Raw genomic sequence first — 11,501 nt, forward strand, 5'->3', positions numbered from 1 at the left:
GTGACCCGCGAATCAAAACATTTTGTTCGCTGAATTTGAGGAGCTAGGCGGGGAAATCCCTATTTTTCGAACTCTGACGAGACAGTTGGAATTTCTAACTCAGCTCGATACCACCATATTCTTTCATCAAGAGCAGTGAGATTTGATTCTTGAATTATTATCATTCTTTTTCCTGGCGATGGATTTGGATCTACAATTCATATTCATCATATTTTTTGTTGCGTTGCGTTGTCGATCTGCTACGCTAGCTTGCATGGCATGGCATTGCCATTGCACTCTCCGGCCGCGCTGCTGTGTAGGGCCAGGGGCGGTACTGCCAGGGGTGGTGTGGATAGCCAGGCCCAGCCGTAGCTCTAATTTCTCTAGCACTTTTTGCTGCAGCCTAGCCTACGTCCTACGCACGCGCTAGATTGGCAAGGCCAGGCCAGGGCCAGGCATTTCAATCTATTAGTATTAATGCATTGCAATTTGACTCTCTCACTGACCTTACTAACCTTAGGCTCAACTGAAATTGTAATGTTAATTCTACATGTATACTAGCCATTTAGGCCTATTATTTAATGACAAAATTGTAAAGCATCGGTACACTAGTATTTCTTATGATGCAAAAAGGGTGTTGTAATAAAATGCATAATGAGAATAGATCTACTGATACAACTTAATTGCTTGTATATTTTGGGCCAATGAGAATTTGGTTCAAGCCAGAAGTAGAAGTGAGAAAAAAAATAGATCTAGACCTGCGCACTCATGGAATATGAGCCACATTAATCCTGTTAACTGACATTAGACTATAGAAGGGTCTACAGCAATTAAAAGAAGGGCAATTCCACGGTAACGGAAGGACACTCAGACAAGATTTTTGAACTTCAGGTTCATACTAAAAGAACTGTTTTATTAGTATAAGATGTGAAACAGTACAGATATAAATATAATACCTATATAAGTGCCTTTAATTCTCCCCCAAAAAATTGTCATTATAGTTAAGTAGTTTAAGAATGTGCATATTAATTATCTCGGTAACGGAAGGACATAAAAATGGACATGGTTTTTCCAGTTAATTAGTGTTTATCCAAACTTTGTGAAGTTGATGAAGCTTTCCACTTGACTGAAACACATTTTGTTCCCCATAGTTTAATACATACTAATAAAACATTTCTTTTAGTATGAACCTGAAGTTCAAAAATCTTGTCTGAGTGTCCTTTCGTTACCGTGGAATTGCCCAGAAATGACTTGATATTGTAGTCACAAACAAATGAACACGTTAAGGTTTTGTTTACATCTCTCTTCACTCAGGTGCATGGGTGCCAATTAGGGCTAGGTAATATCATTATCATATTTCATACCATCACTTAGGTATGCAATTACATGAATACAATTCCTCCTGATCTTTCATAGCCACCTTCCCTGAAGCTAGTAGTAATTACAACAGAGTGCCCCACAATGAGTTGATCATCTGCCCTTTGGTTGCGAGGTTCTTGATAACTGAACTGTTTAAGTGAACTGGCACTAGCAATCACTTTGGGGTTGACAAATTGCACCAAGATGTTATGAAGTAATTTGTGTACATGGGGAAGGTGGATCTTTGGTTCATCTTGATGAAGCTCCAGATAGAGGACATTGTAGAAAGGGATTGTATGCTGCAAAACATGCAGTATAGTTTGTTCTTGTCAGTTAATTTGTTGTCAGTTAATTTAACTCTAAATAGATCAAAATCAAAGGCAAACTTTACCTGGGATTCCAGTGAAAATTTCTAGTTAATCCTCCCCCCCACCCCCCTATGTGGGTGCGGCAAGGATTTATAATACTGTCTGTGTATTGGGGGAGGTTGACGAATGTCAGTTTTATTAAAGAATTCCCCATACCAGACAGTTATTTCTGTCTAGATTGGCCTTTTATTTTTTTTATTCAATCATCTGAATATGAATATGAATAATGAAACAGTTGAGAGCAGTCAATAATATTTAAGTATTTTTTATTTCATGTTCTTATTATTTTAAGATATAGGGCAGGGTTCTTAATCTTATTGCAGTTAGCACTGCAAAGACTAGTATCAGAGGATGCAGAACTTTTGGTTTTTGTGGTTGAATGGTGTGATGAACAGAAAATCAACAGACCTTTAAATTATGCATTTTCTTCCTTAACAAGATTTTACTACAGGTACAAACAATTGTGCATGTAAAGTGCAATTCTGCAAAAGTATCTTTAACCTTGACTCAATGATATCAAGAAATTCAATTTTAAAATTCCAATAGATTAGAGCTCAAATTGATTAGCAAAAAGTAGTATTTTTGGTTACCGGTACTGCCTTCATTATATTTAAAGCAAATTATTCAAATTTACCCTTGTTTTTATTTTGAACTTCTGTCGGGGGAACCAATAAAATGTCATGTTAACTACTTACATGTACATTGTATTTAGGTTAAAAAACCTGGACTCGTGATGCATAAAAGTCCATATAGAGAAATTACAGGGGCTCTTTTTCATTAAATTGAGTCTGTAACAGTGTGTAAGACTGTATCTCTGTTTATTTCAGTGATAAGAAAGATGGTAACGGTATGTTAAAAGTAAAAGCTGCAAAGTAATTTTTTCTATTTCTCTTTCTCTTTCTTTCCTCCAGAGCTGGTCGATATAAAAATATGGCTCACAAGCGGCCAATGAGCGTACATGTAGATGAGTTAAAGTCCTTCAATCTCTTCTCTGCATTTGGTGCAGATGGTAGGCTGAAAGTTCCTCGACCCACTGCACAGGACCTGGAGTCGGGTAAGTTCTCGTCTCCAGCTTGCATCCTAGGCCCCATTTCACAAAACTTGTCATCGGTGACAAATGACAGTTTTTGTTATAAGCTAGTGAAATCCTTGATTTGTCCCTGATTTTTTTTCTCCATTTGTCATTGAAAAAAGGCTTTATGCAACTGGTCCCAGATCCTCTTCTTTGCAGTCTATCTTTCTCTAACTGTTACTCTCTCTCTCTCTCTCCTTCTCTCTTTCTCTCCCTCTAGTTACGTTTCTTTTCGTTCCAATCGGTTTCGTCCATCTCTGTCCGTCTCTTCATTTGCCCCCCCCCTCCCACCCCACATCCGTTTTCATTGAAACTGATAAGCTTACTTAGGTAACTACATGGATCAATATTTGACCATCTCCACCCAGGTGTAAACATTCACTTGATATGCTAGAGTGCTACACATTTAATACTTACTTATGGATTCTTCTGAACACAGGCTTAAGCCTCTATAATATATTCAGTTCCAAATTCCGTCTTCTCGTTTAGTTGGCCGGATCTTTACTTAGACGTACATGAAGTTGGGTTGATAATATTGGAGTGCTGGGATCATCACAGGGCATCTCAATGGACTTGAGCAACTCACAAGAATACTATTGTGTTTGTTGTTGTTGTTCTTAATTTCAATATTATTATTATTATTATTGTTGTTGCCGTTGTTGTTGTTATGGTTGTTAATGTTATTAATGTTATTATGTATCGATTTCCAACTAAGTTTGTAATATCTACCACTACATCTACTGTGTACATTATATACGTTGTATATGGACCAAGTTTTGTATCTGGAGCCATTTCTTATTTTCGAAAGCTTGCCATCTTGTAATTCTTGTAAATCAGATGAAGAAGAAGACTTGGAGGATCTCAAAGCAAAACTGTCCGGACCAAGTAAAGGAAAAGGAAAGGCAAAGACTGCGCAAAAGAGGAAACAGAAGAAGAAGAAGTATGATGACAGCGATGAAGATGAGGAAGTGGTTGACCTCATGGCAAGGTACATTTCAAGTTTCATGAGTATTTATCCTATTTACTTCAGGGGACCGTTTCACAAAGCCCTTTTTCAATGCCAAATGACAAAAATCAGTGACAAATCTGCTGATAACCAATCAGAAGCAAGGATTTCAGTAGCTTATAACAAAAACTGTCATTTGTCACCAATGACAAGTTCTGCTAACCCCCCCCCCCCCCCCTGAATTATCTTGTTCCTGTATTGGATGAACCATCTGGTTCATAGCTGCCAACAAATCCTCTTTTGGAGAAAATAATTTATATTTATTGGCCTTCAAACTAGTGTTGTGAACGGTAACCTTAGATTACTCTTTTTCATTAAAGGCACACTGCCATACTTGTAGCTACTTGCTCCCTCTATATAGAAAACTTCCCCAATTGGTGCCTGTTGGTCCCCCATGATCCTCTTTTTCTTATGTTAAATGAGAGCTGAGTTAATGAGATAGCCACCTGTCACAGTGACCTCGATGGCTCTCTGTGTGGTCTAATCCCTTCTGGCCCAGTAGTGGTGACGGTCTTTAAAGGAATGAAATTTCCAGAGAATTTCCTATTTTGATGAGGAATATTATAGACCATTTAATGAATTAATAAAAATCTGCATATCAAGGATATGGCGTAAACTAATATGAGCTCATCACACAACATTTGGGTTTCCAATCGGCCATTCTTCAAGTTTATGAAACATTAAATTTTACATAGGCTTGTTATAGAATGCCAAATTGCTGTTAGAATTATCTTCAATGAATTAAAAGGATACATTTGATTTTTTTTCTCCAGAAATTGTTAAAAACTTTACTCTGATTGATTTTGCAGTCCACCTAGGAAGGCCTATGAGAACCTGGTAAATGGCGACTCTCCTTCCCCTCCCCCGCCCCCAGAGTTTGATGATCAGATGGTTGCTGAGATAAGAAGAAAGAACAGAGGTGCGGCTCAAACAATACAGTAAGAACAACACAGTACTTAACTTGTATGTAAATTCATATCAAGATTATAGCTTCATCATCCATGGTTTATATTGTGTATAGATGACGATGTTGATGATGATGATTATGATTATGATGGTGAATGTGAGGATGATGAAAATGATGATGGTGGTGATGATGATGGTTATGATAATAGTGGTGATGATGACCATGATGATGATGATAAAAAAGATGATGTGATAAAAATAATGATGGTAGTGAAAATTATGACAGTGGTGATGATGGTGATGCCAGATGGTGATTGATGATGATGAGGAGGAGGATAATGATGATGATTATGGTGACGATGATGGTGATGACTGTGATGATGGTGATGATGATGATGACTATGATGATGGTGATGACTGTGATAATGATGATGGTGATGATGATGTCATGATGATTATTGTGACGATGATAGTGATGACTGTGATGATGTTGATGATGATGATAATAATGATGATGATTATGATGATGATGATAGTGATGACTGTGATGATGGTGATGATGATGATAATAATGATGATGATTATGGTGAGGATGATGATCAAGACTGTGATGATGGTGACTGTGATGATGTTTCAATTGTAATGTGAAACTAGGTTGAATAATAAATAAGAACATTAGCAAATGAATGGATATAAGCTCTCAAGAATTCTAATCAGATTTTTGAAAATCAGTGAACTTGACCCTTCCCTTTTCCGTATAGATACAGCAAACTATAGAGCGAGATGAGGTTGTATAGGTTGTCCAAAGCACACGCAGTAATGGGATCATTTTAAAGCCCCACTGCATTAGTTTGGCCAAGAGGATTAGACCTCCCTGCATGGTCACTGACAGGTGGTTATCTCATCAAATAAGCTCTCAATTAACATAAGAAAAAGGGGACCATGGGGGACAACTGGTCACCGATTAGGCATTGTTTGCTCTATAGAAGGCCCAAGTAGCTATAAGTAGTGCAGTGGGGCTTTAACTTCAAACTTTGTCTTTCCCCTTTGGTGTGCAGTAACCTTGAGAGTAGGATGAGGTCATACCAGATGTCCAAAGCCATAGCAGCGATGGATAACGTATCTCCAGTCAAGAACAGTCCATCAGAGTTCATTGACCTTAACGCAGCTATCGCCAGGGAGACCATCACCATCAAAGTGAGAAGTCGAAAAGGCTTGTTGCGATTTGAGGATTATCCGATGGTAAGATTCTTTAAAAGAAGGCTGTAACAGCTACATGTTGTCAATGGCAGTAACGGTCTACCTGCTGGCAGCTGACTATACATGTACTATCCCAGCCAAAACGAAACCGAGAATTATCGATGTTTTATCATAACTTAATCACAATTATAATAAATAAATGGCACATATTTGTAAAGCTAATGTCCTCCTATTTCATTTAATGCAACTTATATGATGCATATTTCACGCGTGAGTGATTTAAAACAATTTGAAGATAGGATGCCAGAACGTCATTTGGCCAACGGTATCTGAATTTCAAAGAGAAAATCACATTTCTAGAAAGTTCATTTTCTGCCCTTTCATGTGACACCTCAATCAGGAAAAATGAGCCAGGAATAAAAAAAGTTCTGTTTGTTTAAAGTGATGCTTGCATTTCCATAATGTGATTAAACAAATTCGTTTTCACTGGCTGCCTGCCGTAGCAACAAACGGAATTGACAAAAGACCTAACTCTGTTTCGTTGACGATCAGACATAGACGAAAGACTTCATGCATGGCTGATTGTCAATGAAACGGAGTTTTTCTTCTTCTTCTACTTCTTCTTCTAGATCTTCTTCTTCTTCTTTTTCTTTTTCTTCTTTATCTTCTTCTTTTCATCCACTTTCCTCAAAATCAGATGATCACAACTTCATTCTATAATATTTACTAGGTTTTAATTTACTCACGATTCTTTCGAGAATGGAAGCCAATATACTCATTTTATTATTATTATTCATGCAATTTCCTCTCTGTTTAGAATCAAACCTTTGAGAAGATATTCACCGAGCTGGGCGTGTCAGAGGGCGTGGAAGGAAGACGAGTGAGGATAACCAGGAAAGGTGATAACCTCTTGCATGAGGACACACCCAGCTCTATCAATCTTCACATAGCAGACATACTGGGTAAGCAACTACAGTAAAAACCTGTCTATAAAGACCACCCAAGGGAGACATGAAAAGTGGTCTTTATAGGCAGGTGGTCTTTATGTACAGGTTCCTTTAGTACATGTTTCAATGAGAAACCATTTGCAAGGGAAACACACAATTGAGTTGCAATCGATTGCAAATATAGTGTATCAGTTGCAAATGTTGCAACTTGCAATCAATCGCAACTTTCTCGCAGCGCCCCATTAGATTTGCTATTTGGGTCAGGTCTAATGTTTGGGCCATTATTGAATTTATGAATGCAAGTGGGCAATTGTCACATAAGTATGCCCTGCTCAATCTAAACAACACTTGAAAAGGTAAAGAGTGCCTCATATTGAATATTATTCATTGGATCACCCTATAGTCTTTTATTGTAGATTCATAGTAGTATAGATATATCGACTGCTATGAGAGGTCTGGCAGTTTTTATAGGTTCAAGGGGACGTTGCATCCTGCCATGACCCGAGGCGCGCCGAGAGCCAGTATAGAAACGGCCAGACCTCGAATATTAAAGCAGTTGACATGTCTTTTATATACCAAATTGACACAAAAATCTACCAAGAATTCTTACCTTATCCTTTTCTTGAGTAAAGGTTGGTTAAAAACATCACCGAAAATCTGAGACACTGTCTGTTAATCTTTGCTGGAAAGATTACTGAATGTTACAATCCTTTGGGAATTGCAGACAAAAAGCACTGTATGGTATCCGCGCTCCCACGAAGTAAGTTTTAAAACGTAAACCAATAGGGATCTCATCAAAATGTGCCATTTTCCCAGTACCCGGAATCTTTAGGGAATCTCACTCATGAAGTATTCACCGTTTTTATGCCTCCGTTACGAAGTAGCCGGAGGCATTATGTTTTCGGGTTGTCCGTCCGTCCGTACTTCTGTTCTCGTGATCGCGTTATCTGAAGAACCGATTGATGGATTCCTGCCAAACTTTGGTCATGTATGTATCTTGCAGAGCCGATGAACTGATTAGACTTTGGGGTCAAAGGTCAAAGGTCACAGGGCTCATTATGTATGCAAAAACAGCTCGTGATCGCGTTATCTGAAGAACCAATTGATGGATTCCTGCCAAACTTAGGTCATGTATGTATCTTGCAGAGACGATGAACTGATTAGATTTTGGGGTCACGAGGTCAAAGGTCAAAGGTCACAGGGCTCATTATGTATGCTGAAACAGCTCGTGATCGCGTTATCTCAAGAACCGATTGATGGATTCCTGCCAAACTTAGGTCATGTATGTTACTTGCAGAGCCGATGAACCGATTAAATTTTGGGGTCATGAGGTCAAGGTCAAAGGTCATGCGGCTTATTATGCATGCAAAATAGCTTGTGATCGCATTAACATTAGAACAGATTGATGGATTCCTCCTAAACTTAGTTCATGTATGTATCTTGCAGAGCCAATGAACTGAGTAGATTCTTGGGTCATGAGGTCAAAGGTCAAAGGTCATGGGCTCATTATGTATGCAAAAATAGCTTGTGAACGCATTCTCATTAGAACTGACAGATGGATTACTATTTAACTCGGGACATCTTGCAGAGCCAATGAACTGAGTAGATGTTAGGGTCGTGTGGTCAAAGATCAAAGGGTCATATATGTATATGAGAAATTGCTTGTAATCACGATATTCTGAGAACCTGTTAATGGATTACAATTGAACTTGAATTTGAACAATTTCTTCTGTTTTGGTTTGTAAAATTGCTCTATGACGGAGGCATCATTTCGACTGCGCGCAGTCGAAGTTCCATCTAGTTCATTTCTTTACGGGAATGGCTAAATTCACGACTCCAATTTCGACCAATCAGATACCTCGATTTCTAAAGAGAGGTACATGTATATAAATCATTTTATGAGGATTACAATGTTCTCTAAAAAGAATCTTCACATTTGTTTCTCCTTACTATATATTACTTCTTTTCAGATTATGTGATAGTAGATGGGGTAACACCTGCCATAGTATGGTACTCCACCACTCTTACCGAGGAGGATTATGTCAGGGTTACACTGAGAACCAGGGAGAAGAACTGCAAAACAATCACTAAAAAATTAGCTAAGGTGAGTTGAGGTATTGTTGATATTTCCATGGCGAAAGAGGAATACCGGTAGTCATTTTTGTTATGCCTGTGCCACTGGATGAGGGTGGTGGCAGAGCCGTTATGTTTTTGAGCTGTCCGTCCGCCCGTCACGCTTTTTGTTGCCGTGTTAACTCAAGAAGTTTGCATGTTTTAGGACAGGTTATTTTGATACAAGAATTTGTTACGTGCAAGAGACTTAAATGAATGTTGCGAGTGATTCAGACGAGTGACATTTTCATGTTGCAGAGTAATGTTTCCTTGTTTTTGTTAACCTTAAAGGCATAGACCAGTTCTGGTCGTGCGATTGCATTGTATTTTTTGTTGTTGTATTTATTAACATTTATTTCCTTCTCAACAGTACAATATGAAACACGATGTATATATACTTGATATATGTAACAATTATTTCAACATAGAGTATACAGTAAATAATTCAGATACGGAAGGAGGCAAAAACCCGGAAAGCATAGCTTGAGTTGGGAACGCCCATAATAAATTAACACAGTTACCGAGAGAACATTATAGATATTATTATGAAAATTACATTTTATATAACAGAAAGTTGATAGGAAAGAAAAAAATAGTAAATGGAAGAGAGAGAAAGAAATTTGACTTTATCTACCCTTGGCAATATTACAATATCAAGAACAATATTGAAATCATTTAAATCTGCATTCTTTCCATTGTGAAAAATCATATAGTTACATTTCTTTACATTAACAGATAATTTATTAGATTTGAACCAATCACATATATATGCAAGACCTGCATTTACTGTATCCATAAGAGACTTCAAGTTTGAATCTCTGTGAAATATGTTTGTGTCGTCTGCATACAGTATAAAAGACAATTCATTAGCAGATTTATAAATATCATTCACATATAATATAAACAACAATGGCCCAAGCAGGCTACCCTGTAGAATTCTGCATGTTATTGTCCTAAACTTTGAAAGAAACGTTGTGGAATCGATCAGAAAAGGTTGATCATCTAGCATATAAGTATTGGTGTGTACTGCAAGGTTCTGCAATCATCAAAATGATAAGAAATTTGGCCCAGTCTTGTTAAAGTTACAAGCACTGTACATAGAAAGATGTATATGGAACTACGCAATATCTATCCAGTCCGGATAGATATAATAATTTATCAAATATATCAATTAGGATAAAGATTCATTTTGCACCGATTAGAGCTTAAATTTCACCAAGTATAAAAAAAAAAGAAAAAAGATGTTGTATTGCCCTTTGCGACCGACCCAAATATTTTGAAATCTACAGTCGGCTTTTTAATTAATTTTTTTTTTGGTTACCGTTTTTTAGAAAAAAAAATGTATCATTTATTAACGTTCAGTACTGAGAAATATCAGCCCAAAGAGTGAGTGAAAAAGAAATTAAAAAGAAAGGTTTTTGACCGACCGACCCTTGTTTTGGCACCTAAAGGGCAACACAACATTTTTCTTTTAGGCCTAATGAATGATAGGATCTATTTCTTAATCAACTGCTAATCTCTTTAAAAAAGGGAATAGTCCCTTCAAAGTAACTCTTATCTCAAATGTGTTTGCTGCCCTCTTGTGTTGCAGTATTATAACACTTATCCTTTCATTTTCTCTTGGAGATGAGGTAAATTAATGGTGTTACTTAGTCTTGAAACAACCTTTGTTTATTAAAAGTATGCCTAAAATTTGAATATGCTAGTATACAGGGTATTTCAAGAAAAGGGGACTTTTTAGCTCAAGATTTCTTCATTTTATGCTTTCCTTCACTAGATGGAGACCTTCGAGACAGTGTTTCAAGCGTTTTCTGAACTTCACAACAAGCCCATTCATCAACTGCATTTCTCCTTTGACGGTGATGACGTCGCCCCCACCGCTACCCCTCAAGATTTGGACATGTCCGAAGAAAACGTCATCGACGTCATTATCTTATAGGAGATGAAACCCAGCTGATGGTGAAAACCAAAGAAACGTTTATAAGCAAGCACTGGATAAAGGTGTTTGAGAGAAGGAAGCAATCCATGCTTGCTGTTCTGAAATGTTGAGTAGACCCAATAGAACGTCTGGTGATGTTGCTTCCTAACCGTGCTTCCTTCGTTAATTCCTGGTGTAGTGGTACCCCTGCAGAACCCAATCAGTTAAAGGTACTATAGACCAGTTCTGGTCATGCGATTGCATTGTGAAAGAATGTTGTGGAGTCGATCATAAAAGGATGATCATCTAGCATAAGTATTGGTGTGTACTGCAAGGTTCTGGAATCATCAAAATGTTAAGAAATTTGGCCCAGTCTTGGTAAAGTTACAATCACTGTACATAGAAAGATGTATATGGGTATGGGACTACGCGATATCTATCCAGGCCAGATCGATATGATAATTTACCAAATGTATCAATTAGTAGGTGGTTTCCCTGCAAAATTTGAATCATCATGTATTATTCAAAACATATTCTTTCACATGATTGGTAATAAGAGCTTCCATATTCATTTTTTGAGAGGGGGGCGTTTTAAAAACTGGTCCATATCTTTAATATAGGTGAGCTTTGAGGC

The 11,501-nt window shown here is 37.6% G+C and overlaps 1 protein-coding gene across 1 annotated transcript; it reads left to right on the plus strand.

Moving 5' to 3' along the window:
• The first annotated feature begins 20 nt into the window (after positions 1-20).
• Positions 21-11,255, plus strand: LOC753686 (NFATC2-interacting protein). The gene is made up of 8 exons (XM_030991915.1): positions 21-135; positions 2,618-2,760; positions 3,616-3,766; positions 4,594-4,722; positions 5,749-5,932; positions 6,708-6,852; positions 8,808-8,941; positions 10,727-11,255. The coding sequence occupies exons 2-8, from the start codon at positions 2,637-2,639 to the stop codon at positions 10,886-10,888; spliced, it is 1,029 nt and encodes a 342-aa protein (XP_030847775.1). The 5' UTR covers positions 21-135; positions 2,618-2,636; the 3' UTR covers positions 10,889-11,255.
• The last annotated feature ends 246 nt before the right edge of the window (positions 11,256-11,501 follow it).

The sequence above is a fragment of the Strongylocentrotus purpuratus genome, unplaced genomic scaffold (genome assembly GCF_000002235.5).
Source record: "Strongylocentrotus purpuratus isolate Spur 01 unplaced genomic scaffold, Spur_5.0 spur5_scaffold_2, whole genome shotgun sequence".
Taxonomy (NCBI): Eukaryota; Metazoa; Echinodermata; class Echinoidea; order Camarodonta; family Strongylocentrotidae; genus Strongylocentrotus; species Strongylocentrotus purpuratus.

Excerpts from the sequence above, each read along its gene's own strand:
- LOC753686 (XM_030991915.1), top strand. The coding sequence starts at position 2,637 with ATGGCTCACAAGCGGCCAATGAGCGTACATGTAGATGAGTTAAAGTCC. Across the intron at positions 4,723-5,748 it reads GGTGCGGCTCAAACAATACA|TAACCTTGAGAGTAGGATGA; the intron begins GTAAGAACAACA and ends TTTGGTGTGCAG. Across the intron at positions 5,933-6,707 it reads GATTTGAGGATTATCCGATG|AATCAAACCTTTGAGAAGAT; the intron begins GTAAGATTCTTT and ends CTCTCTGTTTAG.